Source organism: Cotesia glomerata, linkage group LG3 (assembly GCF_020080835.1).
Source record: "Cotesia glomerata isolate CgM1 linkage group LG3, MPM_Cglom_v2.3, whole genome shotgun sequence".
Taxonomy (NCBI): domain Eukaryota; kingdom Metazoa; phylum Arthropoda; class Insecta; order Hymenoptera; family Braconidae; genus Cotesia; species Cotesia glomerata.
In genome coordinates this window covers 20,544,441-20,570,352 of record NC_058160.1, presented here as the reverse complement: position 1 = coordinate 20,570,352, position 25,912 = coordinate 20,544,441, and the positions used below count along the sequence as shown (strand labels likewise).

The 25,912-nt window shown below is 28.1% G+C and overlaps 1 protein-coding gene and 1 non-coding gene across 2 annotated transcripts; both read right to left on the bottom strand.

Annotated features, from left to right (window-relative positions):
* Window positions 1–1,143: 1,143 nt before the first annotated feature.
* LOC123261242 lies at window positions 1,144–20,257 on the bottom strand. The gene is made up of 4 exons (XM_044722795.1): window positions 20,101–20,257; window positions 7,204–7,432; window positions 3,079–3,419; window positions 1,144–1,844 (listed from the first exon to the last, which is right to left on the bottom strand). Exons 3-4 carry the CDS (start codon window positions 3,395–3,397, stop codon window positions 1,399–1,401), a joined length of 765 nt encoding a protein of 254 aa, XP_044578730.1. The 5' UTR covers window positions 3,398–3,419; window positions 7,204–7,432; window positions 20,101–20,257; the 3' UTR covers window positions 1,144–1,398.
* On the bottom strand, window positions 17,921–18,062 carry LOC123262321. Its single transcript, XR_006508913.1, has one exon. It is a non-coding gene; the product is annotated as a U4 spliceosomal RNA (small nuclear RNA).
* Window positions 20,258–25,912: the final 5,655 nt, after the last annotated feature.

The window sequence follows — 25,912 nt, the reverse complement described above, 5'->3', positions numbered from 1 at the left end:
CTTTTATATGTTAAGAAAATTCTTGAGAATGTGAAAAGGGATTAGGGTCATCATACTAAACTGTATCTGAAATTTACTGCATATTCTTCAATATTACAATAAGTATTTTACAATAAGTATTGTATAAGATAAACAAATTAAAATAACTTTAATATCTTTCGGATTGATTGATTAAGATGTTTATATATGAAATAAAAAATTTATAATTTATAATGTTCTTTTTTTTCAATTTCAACACTTTTATATCACGTACACTATCATTTTTCAACAATACAGCTCTATAACTTCATTTATTATTTTAATATATTTTTTCTAAACTTAAATTTACTCTCATCAATTAAGATCTAATTTTTATCAATAACTTTCATGAATAAAAAAAAATGCGCATGCATCAATTGTCTCTATTCTCAAATTTTTTGAAAAATTGTTGACCTATCAAATTTAAACTTAATATTTGAAATAAAATCTATTTATACTTATGAATAATAATCATATTTGTTTCTCAAATTTATTTTGTTGTGTGTTACGACTAGTTTATTGACGAGAAATTAATAAAAAAAAAACTTTTTATTAGAAAATTTAACGCCACCTGTTGGAAATACACTTAACTGTCTTTATTAAAAAAAAATACTAAAAAGTACAAGACTTTGGTTTAAACAAATATAGCCAAACATATAGCATGGCAGCATTTAGATTGCTACATTTTATGCAAAAGTGTAATTTGTTATGTAAATCAATCAAATAAAATCGACACATTTCTTAGAAATAAGATATAAATTTTTGTACAATCCAACGTAATAGTATATTATGTAACTGCGAGGATGAAACTTTTGGCAATGAGCGAAGCGAGTGCACCAGCACACGGGTGCTGAAAACTTTACACGTCCACTCAAATCATACATAAATAAATGTAATTAAAATAAGATTTCGCACAATATCGTGATCAAAAAACGAATGATCATATTATAATGACGAAATGAGTAAATGTATATATTTATAAATGGAAGATATTTTATTTTTAACAGTCATAATAAACATCAGTATTATTTCCACATTATAATAAGACCATTCATTATTTGATCACGATACTGTTTAAAATATTCGCATAGGTCGGCTAGTCTTATATTAATTTAGTAAAAGTAATTCAACCATTTAATGTTTATATTTATACCAATAAAAAAGTGCTACAATCATATAAATTAAATCGAATGATATAATTATCACTTTATACGTATATATGTATACTGAAGATTAATTAAACACTATACATGTAACATGTTTCACTCGCATAGCATATCATTATACATACAGAAACTGCACTTACGATAAACATATTAACGTAAAATTAATTATAATGTGTATCATAAACTCGTTTAAAGTAAATTACATGAAGTTGTATTAATCTATATTGGAATTATCTTTAGTAACAGGTTTTAGACTAATATCTCGAGACGTTAATTGAACACCGTTGCAATTGAGTGTAAAGTCCAAGGCAACGTTAATACCGGCACAACAGTTAGTATCCCTGCAATATTGGTTCTGTTCTGCCAATTGTTGATTAACTAAAATATTTGATAGCTCATCGGAAGATGAAATTTTTTCAATTACACGATTTTCATCCTCATCATCATTATTATCTTCATCATCATGTTGTTCACGGCGTCCGGGCTGACCAAGGTATTTCATCGCAATTCTTATTGTGTGAGTCACTTCCGGACTGGGACTGCGCGAAGATTTATTGACCTCCGTTTTCTCCTGGATGTTGATTTTTAAATTCTCTGTGATTTCCGCACATATGCATTCTTCCATGACGTTACTTGACTTAGTACATCTTTTTGGCGGTCCTGTAAATCAACACATGTAATTCAGTATTAAAAAAAAATTTTGTGATTTATCATCGTGTATGCGTTCAGATTTTAACCTTGACATGGTTGAGTTGCAAATATTTAATGAGAAATTAAATATTGATCTCTGATAATAATTACTTGCAAATGAAATAATCGTAAATAAATCTCATTCGAGAATGAAGAAATAATATTTTGGAACATTTAATCACCGCCTCGGTTATTAAACACTAAAATTAATCTGCAGACATATAAAAAAATCTACGTCGGATTGTATCAGAATCGACGGAAATTTAGAAAGCATGAAATTATATAAAAATCAATGATTTGATTTTTAATAAGAAATATTCTGTCCATATCTCAATCAATCGAAAAACTCTAGAGAGTTTTAATATCGTGATTTTTGTATACAAGTAATTTAAAATATTTGTAAAAATCTAAAAGTTTATGCTTCTTAAAACTTCAATTTTTTATAAAAATTAAATTATATTATTGATATTTTAACTAAAACATAAAAAAAAACATTTATTACCCTCGATAACTGATATAAGAAAAATACAACATAATGGAAAAAATAAAATATATATATTGATTAGTATACTCATCTCAGGTACGCATATCTTATAAATCATCAAACAAACTGTATTTTAATTTCAATTTCTAATATTTCGCGAAAAAACTTTCTGATATATAGCCTCATATAGCTTGATATGAAAATTGAAAATTTTAGGTCACGGAAAAAAATTAATAATTGCTACAATAGGACGCCATCCCGTGGGAACAAGAGAACAAAATTCTGTTGCACCAGCAGGACTTACCCTGATATTGATGCCATGCGGGAGTATAAAATATATGATACTGATAAAAAAATTCAAATTTTAAAAACAACTTTTTTGTAAGTACAAAAATAATTCCAATTAAAAAAAATTTCTTGCAGCATTATACTTATAGAACATAATTGCGTCACTTTCTGAAAAAACTTCTTTTATACGTATTTATGATTTTTCAATGGTATCTTTTGCCGAAATACTCCCTTATGGTACGTGTTATGTAATATTCTATGTGAATTGCATTAGTTCTAACATTAGCCGTATTTTTTCACTGGAAAATAAGCCATGAAATCAGATAATTATTTGATACTTAATAATTTGAAAGTTTAAAAATTTTTATGTTATATTGAAACTTTTTAAACAAATATTGTACATTGAATTGAGTCTAACTAAATAATTCATACCTTCAGCGATAGTTTTTGTACTGGTCCGAAGGGAAGTAAGAGCTCTATTATATTTTTTTGTTTCGATAAATTGTTTCCTAGCACGTTCAATAGTTTTAGTAACATTTGCACCAGCACTACGGGTAGCTTTTTTTCTCCCTTTCCCAAGCTTAGTCATATTTTCAATAAATTCATCCAATATTTCATCTTTTTCAAAATTGACATCAGACGATTCAGTAGCACGAAATCGAGCACTTGCTTGAGAATCTATTAGAGGAATTGGTGAGTCTGGAAGTTCAAGCGATGTGATTGTCAAGTAAGCAGGTTTTTCTTTTTTCATGCGATCCAACCAATATCTGTAACTGTTATCGAATAGTTATTTATAAAATACTTTTTCCATAAAAACATCACATTCATTTCTCTTTTAACTAAAAAAAAAAAAAATTAATAATTACTGAGATAAATGGTCTATTAGTTTTTATTGTTTTCCAATAATTTCTTAGTTATTTCCGTTCTCTCATTCTTTTTCTTCTTTATGCTATCATTGTTGTTAATTGTGATGCGCATAATAAAGTAAGTAATCGAATTTTCAAGAATTCAACAGAGTATTAGCTTACATGAACTGAAAATAGTATTGAAACAATTTTTTTACTCGCTTGATAATAACAGACTTCAAAACATTATACCCAAAACAAAAACTTGCAGTTACAAGATGACGGTGTTCTGTAAGTCTTACGTTAATTCTGTTGCTACACTAAGAACAGTCTTGTCGCTCTAATAGGATTATTATTGTTGTAAGTCTATGACTATTACTGTCGCAAATACGGGCTTAAAGTAATAGAGAAAAAGATTTAATTTTTCTTAAATAAAAAGGTCTAAGATTTCAAAAAATTTATTTGTTCGAATCTTAATAATTTTTTTAGTTTTTCATATCGTGGTTATGAAACTTACAGTAAATTTAAGCATACGTGAAAACTAATGGTTGACTAAAATCGGGGATGATAACTATTACTATTATCATCCCAGAATTATACTCATCATTTTCTGAGATAGTAACCACTAACATAAACCATAGCAATTATTATAATTACCGTTGACAATATTTTCAGTATCAAAAAAATTCAAATTAAAAAAAAAAATTTTTTTTGCTATGAAATTTTGAAAAATATTTTTTTTTGCCAGTATAAAGTAATTCTATTTTGAAGAAAATCTTCTTGTCTGTATGAAAAAAATTCAAATGCTTATAAAATGAATTTATCTTGCAATATTATACTTTTAAAACATTATTGTGTCAATTCCCAAAAAAAAAGAATTGCATATGCCTATTCATTTAATTTAAAATTGAAAACATTAACTTGGTAAATAATTAGAAGTTTTTAAATATAATCATGATATACTTGCAAGTAATTATAATATTTTCAATCCCATGTGGTAATGAATATTATCTATTAATGGTATAGGTTATATCTTCATTTTTCTTTCGCGATGATAACTATTACTATCTTTTATTAAATTAATCAATATCTGATTATAATCAACGAAATCATGATATTACTGATGATAATTTGATGTCAGTATTTTGCAAATTTTTCCATTATTTTATAATAATCATTAGTTCATTACCATAAATTTTTCGCCGTGATACAACACTCTAAAACTATCTGCAAAAATACACCTAAATACACCTTAATTAAGCTTTTCAAGCTCTTGGTATTAATTTTCGCACTTTTTCGAGCTTACCGAACTTAAAAAGTGTTTCATACTTGTTGAACTCAAAAATTTAATGATTATTGAAAGAATGGTCTTGTTTTAGAAATTTTTGTTGTCAGTTGTGAACACGTCGTTTGATCTCGACCTATGCACTTTACAGCGTTACACACATTTTTTCGAGAATTTTCTTCTAAAAAAATCTAAGAAGTCATTTAAAAGTGATTTTTCTTGCAGATTATGCCATAGAATATAAAGAATAATAAAATTAATACCGTCAATACTCGTTTAAAAAAAAAATTGAACGTTGATATTGTATATGGAGTTAATAAGATTATTTTATTAGGTGTTGATTCAGGATTACATTGAAAATAAACATCGATAACGACGTACAAATTGCAAGTAAAAATATTAAATGGATATTTGATACAAATATATAAGAAATAATAAGAGCTCCGTGTTTCTGAAGAAACAAGAGCGATCTTCGCGTGTTTTGAAATCGCAATAAAGTTGGTAACATTGCACGTTTACTGGATGGGGTCAGCTTTGAAATATAATACCGGTTGGGGTTGGAGAGGAGTAGGACAGATACGGTAAACCACCTCAAGAGGAGCTAAGAAACATATATTTATAAATATATATGTATATAAAAAAGGATAAGAAAAAAAAGTGTAGTGGGTTCAAAAGATCGAACGTCCAAGATAACAATTCGCGGCGCACGAGTTTACCGTATATACATAAGCTCGTATTTTTATTCTGGGCTTTAATAAACGCGATAATATTTGCCGCCTGAGTAGTTGATCAGCTCTCGGTCTTTATTAAGTCGTGCTATAACCATTTGTTCTGTTCATCGTTTAAGCTTTCCTTTCGTACCTTTAATTGCTGGGTTGAGACGTGTACGATCATATGATGATATTTTTTCTTAAAACTACAATAAAACATTTAACTGTAAGAGAAATATATAAATATACTCCGCATTATTATTGTTTAGATACATGGCTATACAATTAATTTATAATTATATCTATGGGTACATTAAAAAAATCACTTTTATGATGCTAGATTTAATTTAATTTATTGTTTAAATTACCAAAATTATATTTTTCTACTTATATATGATAATCAATAAATTTAAGCATAATCATAACATAAACATTCAGCTTTATAACTTATTTTTTATACATGATACACGAAAGAAAAGTTATAGGAAAAAATACAATTGTCACATCGTAATCCAGGACCAGACTTTGAATTTTTCACTTTCATAATTTTAAAATGTAAAATTATCTAAATGTGGAGATCTAATGAGAACTTGATTTTTAAGAATTGGGTCGAAATTAATAACTTCCCGATTTTCTGAAAATCATTGATTTTCACAACGGGAAGTTAAAAAAAAAATTGAAAAACAAAAGTTTTTGCAGTTAAGAAAATATTGCACAAAAACAGTTTTTCGGATTAAAAGATATTTTTTAAAGTTTTTCAAATTCAACAAAATTTTATTTTAATACAACACTGTCTCAGTATAACCAGATTAGATTGAAATTTTGACCCATCATATTTTATTACTAATAGCTCAGAGTTGATTGAATTATCATTTATTTATTTAAATAACGGGATTAAAAGTAAGCTTGATAATGTATATTTAAATCCTGACTCATCTTGGTCATTTGTTTTCAAGGCTGAGATTTGTTGTCAAGCTTTATAATTTGCTTCCAAGGATTAGCCCTAGACACGATGGCCTAAAGACATTATTCAAGACTTGGACCATGCGAAGTTAAGTCTAGCCGTTGATAATAATCAGAATAATTTCACATAAACTTTGAATGCAGCTTACTCGAGAAATTAAATTTTATCGCCCCTAATAATCATCTCTTCTTTAAATAAAATATGCCTTCTGATGATAAAATAGTTAAATTACCATGACGTTTTTTATTAATATCGGTGATTAATAGCGATACTAAATCGTTCCAAGAAAATATATACACACAAACTATAAAAAATACTTTCTCCAATGCGTTAAATTTTATTTACTATTATGGATTATGGAGTAATAAAAAATCTAAATTTAAATGACTTGGTAATTATTAAAAGTGAGAATATACTTTACGAGCCCAAATGACAAACTTTCATTGGATTTAAATTAAAAAATATCGACTTATATATTATATCTTCAACTTTGTAATAATTAGTACCAAAAAATCTTAAATTGGATTTTACGGTGTATCCATATCGTTTGTGAGAAACGGCATTCGTTTGATCTAAAATTTTAACGTCATAAATTAATGATTTGCAATCCACATCGTGGGCGTTACTTGAATAATTGTATATTAGTGGTATTTTAGACGGTTATTCATTTATTTTGCCTTATATTATATTAACTGGAGTTAGAGTTTATTATTTTTAATTTTAAAAATTTAATTTTTGTGTCAGACAGGTTACCTAGATGATCCTCGCCCAGGGCGGACTTGGCCACTGCGAGAATGACAGATATGACGAACTGGAGATGGTGACCTTGAGTCCGGGCGGTCTCTTTCTCGTAGACTTCTTGGATCTTCGAGAGTGAGGCGCCTGATATAGAGCCCTGGCACCTCCTCCACCAGGAGATGTCTCCTCCTGTAGCCAGCCACAATGTCTGGATGTACGAGTCTTTGTTTTTATTCCTGTCAATCTGCAATACAATGCAAATACAGCTTTTCGCATTAGAAACTAAAATCAAATGGATTTTACTATACTTTTTTTAAGTGAATAAATTAATCTATAATTATTTAATATAGCTTAAAGTAGAATCTAGGGATTGTAGATTTTGATACGACTGACAGAATAAATCTCAAGCGTTGCTTAACAGTCTATTTAGAATTTTTATTCCCTGGTTGGGTTCAGAGTAAAGGTGTGGGATAGATTAGTTTTCGCTCATATGCCTGTCAGCTACTTGCCGCGAGGGCTGATTCTCTTACACACTATTCGTGACCAAACTCTCACACCCACATATTCATATTCGTATATATTTACCTGCATGTACATATGTTTCTTTACAAATACACATACAGCTAACAGACGTCTGAGTATTATATGACGCCGGGTTATAAGACCCACCGCGGTGAGCCACGACACCAAGAAGGTGCTTTAACGTCTTGTCGCTGTGATAATTAGTATGCAATATAGAATATTAATTTATTGAATTGTTACACCTCACAAGAAACATTTAATTTAAGTGCAATAAAATTTCGTAATATATATGTTTAAATAGAATACTTAAATTTTTATATTTTATTTTATTTATTTGTCGTATAAATTATCCCCGGGAAAAAATGAATTTGCCTAATCATATATATTTATATATGATTATATATTGAATATATAGAATTATATATAATTATACATGATTATATCTAAATTTTTATATAAAATATATATAATCATATATAGACTAAAATATTGTATGTATATTTTATACTAGCTGACCCGGTGAACTTCGTATCACCTACAATATATTTTGTTACACCTTTCGATCAGCGATTATCAATCTTTAAACTCTAATCTACTTCGATAAAGAATAAATACTGGCTGTATAAAGTGCTAGAATTTTGTTAGAATTTTGTCAAGTTATTAAATGAAACTCGCTTCTTATTATCGCCTGAAAATCAAGATCCCAAAAAATCAACACTGAATTTATGGAATTTTTTTTTGTCCATCTACACAGAAGATAGATGATTAACAATTTTAGATCTGTTGATTTCCTTAGCTGAACTTACGGGTTTTCCAAAAAATTTTTTTTTCTAAACCATCCCTGAACTATAGCGAAGAAAATAAAAAAAAAATTTTGAAAATCGGTCCAGCCGTTTTTGAGTTTTAGCGAGACTAACGCACAGCAATTTATTTTTATATATATAGAAGATAGAAGATAAGTCTCTATATGATCAGATCTGAGTTATCTAGGTCTATATACGATAATATATAATCTATATATAATTATATCTAATCAAATGTAAATTATAAATTTACATTTATTAATATATAATAATATATAATTAGATGCAGCATTTTTCAATGATTACATTTAATAAATATTTTGTTGAGTGAATTTGTTTCACTTGCAATGTCACATGATATGAAGATTACTTATAAACAAAAATCATCTTTATAAATTATTTTCATTAATTATATTACATTATAATAACGTTTATTGTAACATACCGAATTCTATCACAGCTCATAATTATCTTTTAAATTTTTAAATATTCTAAACGTTAATTTATTTAGTGATTTGAATTATTATCATGTGTTACAGTTATGTATCCCAGTTGTCGGGTTATAAAAAATGTCAAAAGAAAATTGCTATTTTTGCTTTTGATTTTAAATAAATATTTGTTAACTGTTAACAAATATTTATTAACATTTAATAAATCGTATTTAATAAATAATTTATTAACTGGTAATAAATATATATTAAATCCCATGATGTTAAAAAATCACTTATTAACAGTTAATAAAGCTCATTAAATATATAAACAAATCCTTCTATCAATATCAGTGTAACTATACGGAAATCATATATAATTATATATGAATCATATATAACTATATATGAATCATATATAACTATATATGAATCATATATAATTATATATGAATCATATATAATTATATATGCATTTTGTGATTACTATAAAATGTTCTCTGTTTTCATCTCAGAGTCTGCTACTCCAATGCTTTAATAAAATTTTTAAAAAACTATTGTGTAATTATAAAAATAAAGAATTTGTAAAATAATCAAAACTACATTGATAAAAAAATTGACTTGACTCAAGAGCCAAACTCTTGAACCAAGAATACCATTTTGAAGAAAATGATATTCTTGAGTCAAGAGAATAAATTCTTAAGCTAAGAAATTATTCTTGGTCTAAGAAAATTTTCTTGAGTCAAAAATTTATTCTCTTGACTCAAGAAAATATTTTTCTTCAAAATGGAATTCTTGGTTCAAGAGTTTGGCTCTTAAGTCAATTCAATTTTTTTATTAATGTATAAATGTAAAGCTCCTTGTAAATAAGAAATTTTATTTATCGTGAAAAGTCTAATTTTTTCATAATTCTCATAATAAAATAAATTTTTTTTACTATATTCGAAGTAAATAAAAAAAAATTTCAGCTGTCGTAGAAAAAAAATTTTTTTTTTCGGGTAATTAATTTGCGTGAAATTAGAATTAGTTTGGAAAAACAGTATATTACATATTTAGGGCAGTAAAGTAAGAAATGTCTCAGATCACATGTAATTGTTGTCCGAGGCGAAGCCGAGGTCAATAAACATGTGATATGAGGCTTTCTTTTTTACGCCCATGGTGTGTATACTATTCTTTTACATTTTGATGTTATTTTCGGTTCTTAATACATCAAATCAGTATATTCAAAAGTAACATAATTATTCTTTAGTAAAGTCTCTATCTGATCATGTGCAACTCAGTTAAGTTCCGTGGACTAACGAAAATGTAACAATAAAAACAGTAGCGAAAAAAAGGCAAACAGAATTTTTCGATCGTAAAGCACACTCTGATGCTTCGGATTATGAGTCGTGCAATAATATAAATTATCAGCTTATCACGTTTTAAAAGAAAAAGTAAAAGAATAGTGAGTTTTTAAAGTTTTAGGGTTAAAGTCTTATGAGAAATTACAATTTTTATTCTATTTTACAAAAAGTGACGTTCAGATTTCGATAAAAATTCAAATGAAAACAAATAACAAATTTAATACTTTGCGTTATTAAAAGTACAGATTCAGAGTAATAATTAATAAAAAAACTTCCAAAAATGATCCCTGTCTCTCTTTCTCTAATGCGACTTTGTACAGGAAAATCAACTACGTAAAATAAATAAGGCGTTGTATGGAACCTTTAATGTGTAAGTACCACTTATGGTATAAGTGGTACTACCTTAAAACAAACGATGAATCCATAAATTTAAATCCTTTTCCCTCTAAAAGGTTAATATTATTTTTCTCTAATGAAACTTATAATCATGAATATAGTAAAACTTTTAAGAAAAATTAAGATTTAAATATTGATAAAAAAAAATGAGAAACTAAATAAATCAGAAGTGCATTCCTGAATTGAATGAATAAAAGAACAATTCTTTCATTTTTGATTAGACGTTATTCGCAACCGAAATACTGGCGTTGTGAGGATATAGAAAGAGTGAAAGAGAAAAATAGTGATGGCCGGTGATATAAAAGGTGAGTAAGGGTAAGAGAACAAAAGATAGAACGAAAATATGAGAGCAGGAGAGACGAAATCTCTTCGCGGAATATGTTTACATTAACGGGGCGGTAAAAAAAGGTATGAGAAGACCGCAAACTGCTTAACGAGTTCTCGGACGATTTGGTTATTTCTGTTCTTGTTTTTATGCGTGACCGAATTGACGGAGGTATATTTTGTACAGCAATAACGATAAAAAAATTCTACTCTCGATATGTTTAAGATATTCATGGACTTAATTTAAATTTATGGAAGTTTTACTAGATGAAATGGAAAGTGTAGTTAAAATTTAAATCATTAGTGCCACGATCTTGACATCCTTTTTTTTGACGGAAAAATTTCTTAAAATTTTTGTCTACTCATTTCCGTGTTCCAACAATTCTATTTTCGTGGTTTGACTTGAGGGATGTACCAACCCTGCGGACAGTTATTAAATTTCTCACAAATTACTCGAGCGTGCGGCATTAACGAGACCCATCTGTCTGGATTACCAGCCAAGAGAGACAACTCTCGTGAATTTTACAATTACCATTAGGTATCGTCGTTTCTTCTGTATAATATAGTCTTACGAATCTTTTTTTTTTATGCAATTACTGGCCAAATATTTTTACTTAAAATTACACAAGAGCACAACAATTGAAAAAATGAATGAATAAATATAATGCAAGGCAATTTTCTTTTATATTAAACAATTTTGATGATGTAGTTGAAATATAAACAATAAGATTTACTGCAGGAATTTAAATTTTAGTATGGAACAAAAACTTAAAATCCAACAAAATTTCTTTCAAAAAATTATTCAGACCTAAGCACATGAATTTATAATAAAGAAAAGTTAAAAAAAAATTATCTTCAAGCTGCAAGACCTGTAACACTTTCATTCGTCAGCTAATCGAAATAAAAACGTGGTGAGATGCTTTCGGGCTAACAAATCTCATTGAAATAATGGTTGAAAAAAATAAATTCAATTATTTTTATTATTAACAGCAAGGAATCTGAAAAACAATAGTTTTACTGGGAACAAAATTGCTCCTTAACTTTAAACTGCTCCTGAATTTCCATACTGAATTACTTGTGCATTTAATAAAACTAAAAGACTTAACTGGATTTTTAGTCTTCTGATCGTCTTGGCTCAAAACAACTGATTTAAAAAATCGTTTTCAGCAAAACTAGTGCCCCAGGAAAAAATGAATTTGCCTAATCATATATATTTATTTATGATTATATATTGAATATATAGAATTATATATGATTATATCTAAATTTTTATATAAAATATATATAATCATATATAGACTAAAATATTGTATGTATATTTTATATAAGTCTATATATGATCAGATCTGAGTTATCTAGGGCTATATATGATTATACACTGTAAAAAATTTGCGGAGTGAACGCGGAGTGAATGAAGACTGATTGATTTTTAATTGATTCACTCCCAGCGGGAGTGATATTTACTCCGAGAAGGAGTTAATTTTTATTAATGACAAAATTCACTCCGCATTCACTCCCAAAATAAATGAATTTAGAAATAAATTTTTGTAAAGAAAATATTTTTATAAACCCTTTTTATATTTAATTATTAAAAATTTAATTTATTATTTTTAATAATATTTCCTTTTAATTATTATTATAATGTTTTTATTTATTTTTTTTTATAAATTAATTATAATTAAAAATTGTCAAAAAAAAATATGTAGATATATATATATATATATACTAGCGGATCCAACAGACGTTGTCATGTACACACGTCTTAAATTTAGAAATTTTAGGAATGAGCTTGTATAGTTAAAACATCATTAGTTAACAATATGTAATGGGCATTCTTTAATAATTAACATTTTCGTAAATATAAGCCCATTCTGATTTTATACTCATCAAGAGCTTTCATTTGAGTACCCACATGCATTTTTGATATATTTTATATATTTATATATTTCACAAATACCATATATATAAAATATATAAAAAATGTTATGTGGGTACTCAAATGAAAGAACTCGATGAGTGTAACATCGGTAATAAATATATATTAAATCCAATGATGTTAAAAAATCACTTATTAACAGTTAATAAAGCTCATTAAATATAAACAAATCCTTCTATCAATATCAGTGTAACTATACGGAAATCATATATAATTATATATGAATCATATATAACTATATATGAATCATATATAATTATATATGAATCATACAGTACGCGTCATTGATTCGTACCGGTTGAAAAATTTTAAGGTAAAATAGAAAAATCAAAATTTCGACATCTGTAAATAAAAAAATCAATAAAAGGAAAATCTTTATAAGCATCAATTGGAACGAAATTGAAAAAATAAATAACTCAAAATATCAATCACGATTAAAATAGAAATTAAAAATATTAGTAATTAAAATAATCACACACTTTATAAAATAAATAAAAGTAAAATTATAATATTAAAAAAAAAGACAACGATATAAGGTAAAAGCCCCAATTATTGACGCTATAAGAGACAAAGTTATGATTTCATTTTTTTTAAGCAATCAAATATAAATATCGATGAATTTTGTTTGTGGTAATGTCTTCAGTAATGTTTTAACTAATCAATTTCTTTTTTTAAAATGATAATCAGTGATATTTACTAATTAATTTTAAATAATTAAATATATGATCTGGATACACCAATTATTGACGGGTTAAAAAACTGATTGATCTAATTATTGACGTACCGTAACCCCAATTATTGACGCCCCTACTGCACATGCGTCGAATCATTTGGTTATATTGTTATTTATCAAAAACTTGATATAAAGTAATCAATATTATTAAAGTTAATTAATAATAATTTCTATGAATGAATAATTATTATGAAAAATATAACAATTTATTTAAAAACTTATTTAACACTAAAACACGCCGAGTTATTTGACAGTTAAAAGCCTTGAATATAATCGCGTATATAACATATTTTATACTTAAAAAAAAAAGGCGTCATAGCGCGGTCGACTGGCTGTCAATATGGGATTCACCATAAAAATTATGAACTGGTTATTGACTCCCATTATTTAAATATCATAAAGCATACAATTAATTTCGATTATTTAATTTTATAAATATTTCATATATTGTTAATTAAAAAAAAAAAAAATAGATCATATAATTACATGAAAAAATTAATTTAAACTCGGTAGTTAAAAAAAAAATGCTTTTCTAACCAAAGTTGTTAAGAAAATAGACGCTCGTAAGCTGATTTGATGAACTGGTGCTAACTTTATTTTCTTTTAATAATTAATATTTAATATTTTGAACTGAATGTGATTTTTTTCAATTTTTTAATTAATTAGAATTTAATAAAAATTTATTTGATCGTTATTCTTATTACAGATAATTTAATATATTTAAAAATAATTTAGGGTGTCAATATTTAGACCCCGTCAATAATTGGGGCTTTTACCTTAATTAGATAATTTTAAAATTTATCAAATATAAATATAGGCATTGGATAAAATAAAATGAACTAAATTCAGAGAAGTCAGTAAAAAGACATTTGAATATTTATATTTATAAAAATATTGATAGTTATTAATATATAAATTCTTAAACAATAGACATCTATAAATATAGACTATACAATTTAGAAACCCGTGATTTTAGACATCTTTAAATTTTTATTTATGTTAATTCATAAATTCAAATAAAAATAAAATTAAATATATAATTGCTTGCAATTTACGAGCTAATAAAAAATTGAAACAGAATTTCTATAAGGCTCTAGAGCACTAGACCACAACCCTTGAATGTTTACGGAGTCGGTTCTCCAGGAGGTTGCGGATTAGGCAGCGGCGGGATTCCCCGCGCTCCAAAAAAATAACCTAGACATTTTTAAAATAGCAAGTGTCATATTGATCAGAGTTAGCTATTTATGGAGGTTTACGAAGTCGGTTATCCAGGAGGTTGCGGATCAGGCAGCGGTGAGGTTCCCCGCGTTCCAAATAATAACCTAGACATTTTTAAAATAGTGAGTGTCGTATTTATCCTAGTTATCTACTCATGGAGGTTTACGGAGTCGGTTCTCCAGGAGGTTGTGGATTAGGCTGCTGCGGGATTCTCCGCGCTCCAAATAAATAACCTAGACATTTTTGAAATAGTAAGTGTCGTATTTATCAGAGTTAGCTTCTCATGGAGGTTTACGGAGTCGGTTCTCTAGGAGGTTGCGGATTAGGCAGTGGCGGGATTACCCGCACTCCGAAAAAATAACCTAAACATTTTTAAAATAACAAGTGTCGTATTTATCAGAGTTAGCTACTCAGGGAGGTTTACGGAGTCGGTTCTCCAGGAGGTTGCGGATCAAGCAGCTGTGAGATGTCTCGCGCTCCAAATAATAACCTAGACATTTTTAAAAGAATGAGTGTCGTATTTATACTAGTTAACTACTTATGGAGGTTTACGGAGTCGGTTCTCCAGGAGGTTGTGGATTAGACTGTTGCGGGATTCCCCGCGCTCCAAATAAATAACCTAGACATTTTTAAAATAGTAAGTGTCGTGTTTATCAGAGTTAACTACTCATGGAGGTTTACGGACTCGTTTTCCAGGAGGTTGCGGATCAAGCAGCGGTGAGATTCAACAGAAAATGACAATTTCACTGGTGAATCAGTGGATTTCCACTGATTTAACCAGTGAACATAAAAGCGCGCATGCGCGCAGATATTTTGTTCACTGATTCAACCAGTGAACTTCACTGATTCACCAGTGAAATTGCATTCACTGGTTGGAATCAGTGAAGTTCCACTGGTGAACGAGTGAAATTCCACTGATTTCTTTTAAGAGAGTAGGTTATTATTCGGAGCGCGGGGAATCTCACCGCTGCCTGATCCGCAACCTCCTGGAGAACGAATCCGTAAACCTTCATGAATAGCTGACTCTGATAAATACGACACTTGCTATTTTAAAAATGTTTAGATTATTTTTTCGGAGTGCGGGTAATCCCACCACTGCCTAATCCGCAACCTCCTGGAGAACCGACTCAGTAAACCTCCATGAGTAGCTAACTCTGATAAATACGACACTTACTATTTTAAAAATGTCTAGGTTATTAATTTGGAGCGCGGAGAATCCCGCAGCAGATTCCACAACCTCCTGGAGAACCGACTCCGTAAACCTCCATGAGTAGTTAACTAGGATAAATACGACACTCACTATTTTAAAAATGTCTAAGTTATTATTTGGAGCGCGGGGAACCTCACCGCTGCCTGATCCGCAACCTCCTGGATAACCGACTTCGTAAACCTCCATGAATAGCTAACTCTGATAAATATGACACTTGCTATTTTAAAAATGTCTAGGTTATTTTTTTGGAGCGCGGGGAATCCCGCCGCTGCCTAATCCGCAACCTCCTGGAGAACCGACTCTGTAAACATTCAAGGGTTGTGGTCTAGTGCTCTAGAGCCTTATAGAAATTCTGTTTCAATTTTTTATTAGCTCGTAAATTGCAAGCAATTATATATTTAATTGTATATTTATTTGAATTTATGAATTAATATAAATAAAAATTTACAGATGTCTAAAATCACGGGTTTCTAAATTGTCTAGTCTATATTTATAGATGTCTATTGTTTAAGAATTTATATATTAATAACTATCAATATTTTTATAAATATAAATTTAATATAAATATAAATATAAATATTCAAATGTCTTTTAAACTATAGTTTTTTGTGGATGAAATAATAGAACTGTATTAATTAATTTAACTTATAAAAATCGATTATATATTCGATTCCCATTAGTTGTAGGTATTTCAAACTTTACTTTTCCAGTAAGTCTTGTAGGTAATCGGGTAGTGTGTTAGTCTTTAAAGCATCAGGTACCCGCTCACGGTAAATTTTTTTTATTTTTATAGAAATAATTATATATAATTATATCTAATTATATATGATTATGTATGATTAGTTCTGGCCAATTTCCAGGTCTAATTATATATAAGTGATTATATATAACTATATATGATTAGGCAAATTCATTTTTTCCCGGGTGGACATTGTCCCAAACACCCGCCATTTACATAAACAAAAATTATTTAATGTTATAAAATAACAGATTATAATTGAAATATATAATTAAAAAAAAAAAAAAAAAACTGGATTTTCTTTTTCGGTTTATAATTCTATCATTGTATCTTATCTCTAAAAATTAGTCTTAATAGCCGGTCCCTACGATTGCAGGCTTTATATTTATCTCCTAGACAAAGAAGAATGTTGAAAAAAACGCTCTGCTACTTAATAGATTTTTTAATTATCTATTTAGTAACAGAGCGTTTTTTTTTTTTTTCGAAATTCTCATTTGTTTAAAAGAAAAACATAAAACTGCAGTAGCTTTATAATTATCAGTGCAAGAAGGATAGTGCCGTTTCTTGCAGTGAGTGCGAAGCGAAAAAAAGAGAGAATCGGCTGTTAACAGCCGAGACCAGTGATTGCAGTTTCAATCGGCTTAGCGAAACGAATGGAAATTTTGAAAAAAACGTTTTTAGAGATAATAGATAATTTAATAAACTATTTCACCACAAAGCGGTTTTTTCAAAAATTTCATTCGCTTCGTCAAACCAATCGAAACTGCAATTGCTCTGCTGTTAGGAGTGCGACAGAGATAGTTCCGTTGAACTCCGTGAGAGCAAAGCGAGAAAAAGATGGTCTCGCCTGTTAAGAAAGTTCATATTCACGTCAATTAGAAAATAGTTAAGACACGATCAATAAAATAAATTCTTAACACTTGTGGGATGAAATATTAGCTCAACAAAATATTGTTGATTCAAAAGAGTTGCTAAATAAAAAATTTTAAGCGATCAAAAGAAGAAGCGAACTTCTTTAAACTGTGTAAGAGTCGATAATATTTTTCAAACGAGAAAATTAATATTTGAATTCTTTATTAGTTTCCGTAGAAACTTTCAAAAATTGCCGTAGCCGATGGTATTTCACATCGTCTTGGCGGGGTATTGGTAAAAAGTTTTCAACTAGCAATAATCGCACCTCAGTAGAACTTCATTGGTTACGATATCGCCACTGCGCAAAGCTAACGATTCTCTCCACAAAATTCGCTTTTAACAACTCAGTCATAAGTATTCTCAGTGGGACATTTTTTGATCCACGTCGCCACCTAGCGGAGAGCTGTCAACTATACTACTCACTCTTACAATCTATTAAATGATCGTATTTCTAACTAGAGTCAGAATATGTTTTTAAAATTGCTGAAAATATATTAAAATAATTAAGTTTTTTAGACATTCAAAAAAAAGTTATATGTTACCTATATTTAAATTAAGTTAATTATTATTTGCTACAATACATAGATCTTAACAAGCATTACAATTAGAAATTTAACGCAAGTTTCTTGAATAATTTTCTTTAAAACCAATTGATCCTTTCGACTTCAATTCAATTTCTAGTGTTTCCATTCAAATAACATTTATTTTTATTGAAATCGAGAAAAATTTTCTTGAATTAAGACAATAATCTGTTGACGCAAATAACTTAATTTTCTTGAACAGAAAAAAAAACAGTTTCCTATCTATTCAAGAAAAAAAGAAGGAAGAAAATATTTCTATCAATTCAACCAAACTTTTTCTGCCGTATACTTTCTAATAATTAATATAAAAACAAAAATACATTTCTGAAATATTTCATGAAATTGGTAGACCTTGTATTAATCGCGCCGGATGACGCATCGATCTCTCTGCGTGACTGACGACACGAAGGTGTAGAACAAAGCAATTTTTCAAGAATAACAAGATAAAAAAAAAATAACATGTGTGTGAAAATCAATACAACAATCTCGGTAATACAAGTGAAAGTAATTTTTGATCAAAATTTGCTTACGAATGTGCAAGGTGCAAAGTACAAATTCAGTGTATCATTATTTTTTATCTGTGTTTTTAATCTCAATAAACGTAACATTCGTGCAAGCCCTCAAAGCTATATACATATGTGTCTATGCACGGACAGGATGCAAACGATAAGAAAAGTATGAATATTTCGGTGGATGGTTAATTTACAAAAAATTTCTTATCTTCACAATAATCTATCAGAAATATATGTATAATATACACCTATATACGGTCCAAAAATAGCTCCTTTGTACTAAAAATTGCCGAAGGATAAAAGAAACTAGAAAGGCGCTCAAGAGGAGAGTTTCGACCTCGAGTTTCGCCGAAAATTCGTAAATCAGAATTCGATCGTCGACTCGCCGTTGGCTAGAGCGAACCAGCCGATTCGTTACGTCCTCTTTGAGCTTAGTATCCACTGTACCTATAATTTGATTCGGTATTCCGCGAACCCCGGCATACGATAATTGGCCAAATTGCCAATCCTGCCAATCAATCGCTAAAAAATCAAGGACTCTTAAGTAATTATTTAACTTCCCGATCACAATAAATACAGTACTACTAATATTTATATCTTATGAAATATATATTATAGGATAAACATTATATACATGGATCCATATAAAAATCTTTCACTAATTCTAATACTTGAACGTTTAATTTCTTTATTCTTTCGTTTCTCAATCTACGGGTTCACATCGGTCAGTGAAGACTACGATATCAGAATAAATTAATAGAACTGTTTCCGGGAAATATAAAAAAAAAAAAAGAGAAGGGCTAAGAGCTAGTTAAGCACACGCAGCTGGGCCATCATTGATGTTTACGTTCACGTATCTCTTTAATAATTTTTTATCTCGCTTTTATGCACTTTTTCAGTGTTCACGAAAACTCCCGTCTCGTTTACTCTTTACGGAATAGTTTTATTTGTATTAACACTCTTAGTATACAGAGAGAAGTGCGGTAGTTCCTCCGAAAATTTGTTTACGCAACCGATTTATTTTTAAAGCCTCGATATTTGAAAAATATAAGGCCGTATTTAATTTTATTCTCCGTGTGGTGAAAGAAAACAGATTTAATCGAGTCTTATTTATTCAATCTAAGCGGCCTGTGTCATAATTAAAATTACCATTTTTACTCGAAATTACAGTATTCAAATTTACAAGTAATTATTTAATGTGTCAATTAAATAAATGTGTATACAAATATATGTCGAAGATAAATTATTTTCTTACAATAAAATGTAAATTGGTGAATTATTTATCAAATTTACTGATTACATTTCACTTTTGTAAATATTGGATAGTGGAATTTGAATTTTTGACAGAACAAACAATAAAGGGTTGCGGCACGAGTCACGTCGAAACACGGACTGGCGTGCGAGGCACCCTCAGGCTTTCACTACTAACCACCCTCGTGAACCCACCGCATTATCGAATCTGCTATACTAACTTCTGCATGCTGGCTCTATGACGCAAACTGAATATTGCACCTGAAAGCTCATAAATCATGGAGATAAATACTGAATAATTTTTTTCATGTATGATATCTCTAAAAATAAAATACATATTATTGTACAGATTGCTTCTTTCTGATTTCTCTTTCAATTTAAACTTTAATAAATCCTTCAATAAGTTTTTTTTCATTGTATTTAAAAATAAACTAAAGATTCTTATCGTTATCGAGAAAAACAAAATCACACATGTTACTAATCATAAGACATTACAACAAAAACTCATACTATGAAACAGTCATCAAATCTTCTTAAAAAAAAAAAAAAGGAATTTTTCAATATTGTAAAATTAAAATGATGAGTACAATTAAATAATAATTATACATCATGCATTTGACTTATTAAGTTAGCAATAAAATTTATTTTTACATGGATTTTTGAATCTTTCTTAATTTGTAACTTTACGCCGAGAAAATTCAAAATTCTCGTATTATTTTCTAGTAATTGAATAGAAAATAATTGGACTAAAATAAAGTATTTAAATATATGAGTCATTCCACCAAATAAAATCATTTTTACGGGGCGACCTCCACTGATTCTTTTCAAATTTGCTAAAGGGGTTCTCTACTTTGAGAAAAAAATTCCCCGAAAGTTTTAGCTCTTAATAAGCAGCCGTTTCAAAGTTATGCATTTTTTAAATTCTGAAAAAAAAAATTTCCAACTTTTTCATCAATTTTATTGACTTGAGAAACTTTTTTTTTTAATTAAAAAAATATTGCTTTGTGTAGAAAAAGTGATTATTAATGTGATCATTAAAAAGTTTTCATTCAAAACTCATCCACTATTAAAAAAATTAACTTGGTTCAAGTAAATAATTAAAAAAAACTTTATCTTCTTGATTTAAGTAGAAAAATTTTTATACTAAGAAATTTTTCTTAGTCTAAGTAAATTTTACTTGATCCACGAATTTTTCGTCTTGATTCAAGACAATGAAACCCTTCAAAATTATTTTCTTGGTTTAAGTTATTTCAGTGTACAATAGTTGAGGTTGATTAATGTAAGATAATTTACAGCAAGAAATCAAACTTTATCACTATTAGAGATTTTATTTCTTTTAGACTATAATTGTAGCAAATTAAGAAATTCTATATAATACAGTAATTGACAATAATTATCATTAGAATTTACAAACTGAAAAAATCACGAAAGGACGGGTTGAGAATTCGAATTTTCAACAAACATATATGTCCATGCAATAAACATCTATAACAGCCCAGTATTGCTTCAGGTTCACTGTACATGGAATTACAAAATAATAACAATTAGCACGACCGTCGACGTTATAGTAACGAACAAATGCCGAGAGAAAATGCACGTCACGAAGTGCAATTGGAACTTTGTACTATAATTTTAAATAATTATGTAACGTAAAAGAAAAAATTGTACCAAATTACGAGAATTGACGTTCACTGATTGTTATAATGAAAATAAATTTATTTTAGTAAATAACTACACTTAAATAAAAGTAAAAAAATGATTAAGTTCAATCTTATTATTATTCTATCCAAATACAGAGTAATAGATCGAAATATTTTATCTTTAATATTTGCTAAAATAAATTATAAAATATATTTCATTTGAACATCTGTTCAGGGTGATGAGTAATTGTCAAGTATCATGCACGAACCAAATGAAAGTATGAAAATAATTTATTAAGAAATTTTTTGCTTAACCCTTAAGATGTTATTATGTAGGTTATCATTATGAATTATAAATTTTTTTTCTGTTAAAAGTTTTTAGCGAACTTGAATTGAAGATATATACAGCGAGAATAAGAAGAATCGATGTACAAGTAAGATTAGCAGAATGAGTTGGCAGGCAAAGTAGTTGGTTTTGCGCGATAATTGCCCACGTGCGCAAGTTATAACTTCCTTTCTCGTCCATCACTCATACTCTTTCATTCGCGACGGCTGCTCATTCACTGACGAACAGAATCAGGCGTGGAGCCTGGCACGAAGAGGCCTCGAAACCAGCACGTCCTTACACGACGCTCCAGAGATAACAAGAGCCAAATATGTAATAAGTAATAACTTTAACTAATTTTAACACTATGATTAAAATAAGTTTGGTGCATCCTAAAAAGCACACCTGATATGGGTCATTCTATTTTTAATAAATAAAAAAATTATTAAGACAGAAAAGTTTATCTTCGCGATAACTGATTAAAAAAATCTGTAAAATAGTTGACCCTGCAGTAGGTCACCGCTAAAACTTCCCGCTAATTTTTGAGCGCAAAAAGTTTTATTGTTCAGTTATTTGTACAAATTAAATTATTCTTAATAATGACAATGAATTTTTTTAATTTTTAATTAAGACGGTCCCTATAGCACATAATTTTACTCTATGACTTATTTTCCTTAAGATTGTTTCAAATCTCGTAGTTAATTATTTTATGCCTACACAGAGAAAATTTTATAGTAGAGATTACTACCTAGTTGTGGTAAAATCTATTAACTGAATTCGATAGTAGTAAATATTATTTAAATAATTATGTAAACCATCTGAATTGTAGTAGTTACCATCCTGATGGTTACTATTACTATTATGATGGTAATTAGTAATAATAGCTATTATTATTTTAACTAGTTACTACTATTATCAAAATCGTAATTCCTAATATAACCTGATGGTTACAGTTACCATCAGTAATAATAATAGCTACTATCTAAGCTAGTAAAAAATATTTAAAAAATTAAAAATTTGCGTTAGCGTGGATGCATTTCTGAATAAACTAAAAGCAGTTGTAGCGCAGTGTAGTACACAAAAAATCGGGATTAAATTCGGATTGAATGTATATTTAAATTTTTATTTGTCTAAAACAAGTTTCAACGCCAAATTTTACAAAAAAAAATTTGAAATTTCCAAAGAAATCAAAATTTTCAATAAAATTAAAATTTCAAAAAAATTTTAATCTTACAAAAAATTTTTAAAAAACATAATTTTCAAAAAATCTAAGATTTTCAAAAAAAAATTTTAAATACAATGAAGCTTTAAACTAATTATTAATCATAATTATCTAATTATTCAAATTAAAATTTTCCTTTTAACAATTGCAATTAAAGAGAGCATACTCTTTGCTCTAGCTGATGGTATCGTATTTTGAAATGTTCCGAATCAGCTTGACTACATGAAATTTTTCTTCTGCATTAAATTAAATGATATTCTTAAAGCTAGCAGATTGCGAGTGACAATAATAATAGTAATAAACTATTAAATTTTTTCAAATAAATTTTTTTTTATATTTTCAATATGTAAATAAAAACACTCTAAATATTCAAGATAATTCATTTTTATTTTCCTATAAAAAACCACTTTCCAAAGAAGTCATGAAAATAGGCATAAGTTACCAGACTACTATCTTAACTATTGATATTTTCAAAGATATAAGCTCATACCGATGTTACACTCATCAATAGCTTTCATTTGACTACCCACATGCATTTTTATATATTTTTCATATATACATATATATATAATATATAAATATATGAAAAATTGATGTGGGTACTCAAATGAAAGGTCTCGATGAGTATAATGTCGGAGTGAGCTTATATCTGTAAAAATGTCAATAATTCACAAGATATAAGGTCATTTATTAATTATGAATCTAGAGATAGAGTATTTTCTCTTAATGATATTTTTTAATAACATAGATGATAGGATTACAATTAATTCAATTATAATGGAACCATCAAATGATGTTTCATAATTTTATCTTGTGAAAAAATATTAATAATTGATAATAATAAGACTTTTTTAGTAACCCAAATCTTGGATGATTGCTATTTTGATAATCATAGTCAATCATTCAAAATAATCAATAACAGCTCTAATATTTGGAAATTTTTATCATATATGGATTTAAACGATTGTGTTATTATTTGTTTTAATATTTTAAAGGAAAAAATGCTCATCACTAAAATATGGATGCAAATAAAGAATTAAATTAAATAAATTTATATTATTTTTTCTTTCAGAATTTTTACAATCTGAGATGGTTACAGTTACCATCTTCGATTATAGCAGTTATAATTTTTAATAATTACAATTATCATTTTCGATAGTAATCATTACCATTATTAATAGTAACTAGTACAATTGTCAATGATAACACCTATTATTTTGTGACTAATTAATTTTATTACCATTTCAAATAGTAGGAGTTAATATTTTCGTATAGTAAATACTATTATTAATTTTTCTCCGTGTAACATTATTCGTTTGTACCTTCTTGACTGATTTGTTTCCTCGTCATAAGATTGTTTGAAATATTAGCTTTAAAGCTTGGTTGATCGCATCTTTTTAGTTTCTTACTATAATAGTTCTCTGTACGTTGAGTTTTTGGGAGCCGACGATTCGGTTATATATAGTGCGACCAACGAAGGGTTAATTGTTCTACCGATTTTCCAAAGACGAAATAATTATCTAATAATAGTATAGTGGTAATCTAAATCTAATAATAATATAATATCTAAATAATTATCTTTCAAAAAATAAAAATCTTTTAGTGATGTAAAATTATGAGTATTTAAATGTACCTGCACCGATAAGAAAGTTAACTTCAATGAAAAAAATAATCTGTTACGTCTACCGATTGGTACTCAGTTGACTTAACCGATGTTTTATCGGTAGACTCAAACGAAAAAATCGGGAAACCTCTACTGAAATATAATTAGTAATCTCAACCGAATAAAATCGGTTGAGTCAACCGAGTACCAATCGGTTGAGTTAACTGAGTACCAATCGGTAGACGCTAGAAATTATTTTTTTCCATGTTAATTCAAAAAAAATTCTCGAACCAAGAACATCATTTTGAAGAGTCAGATCATCTTAAATCAAGAGTAAAAATTCTTAAATTAAATAAAATTTATTGGAACCAAGACCCGATTGCTTGATTAAAGAATTTTTCTTTATAATTTAAGATGGTATAATTTGTTGAAATGATGTTCTTGCACAAAAAAATTAACTTGATTCAAAAGAGAAAGTCTTGAACCAAAAAAATAATTTTTAAGTTTTATCATCTTGATTTAAGTAGAAAAAGTCTTACATAAGAATAAGGAAGATTAAAAATCGCTGAAATTGTGCTTACCACAAATAATAAATGGTTCGGCAAGGATCCTTAGTATAACGAAAAAAAGTAATTCTGAGCCTAAATCAAAATCTAATGTTTTAGAAAATCAAAATCATTTCGAACGAAGCAAGATTATATTTTTCGTCTTACGTAATCCTTTTTTCTGTGTAAGCCCACCATATCCCCAGAATATGTATATATAAATAAAATATATGCGAAGTAAAACGATTCTTTACGGAATCCCTAAAGAAATTTTTCCAATATTTATATTTTTAAAAATTATTTCTATTCTATGAGTATTTTGTTTATTTCTCTCCATTTTTCCTGGTAGTTTCAATATTTGGATCACGTGGCATGATGTAGACTTGTTATCGTTAAGAATCCAACCCCCTGACATTCACCTTCAACTCACGCACTTTTTTTATAACCATTCTGTTACTTCTTACTTTATTTTGCTCATACA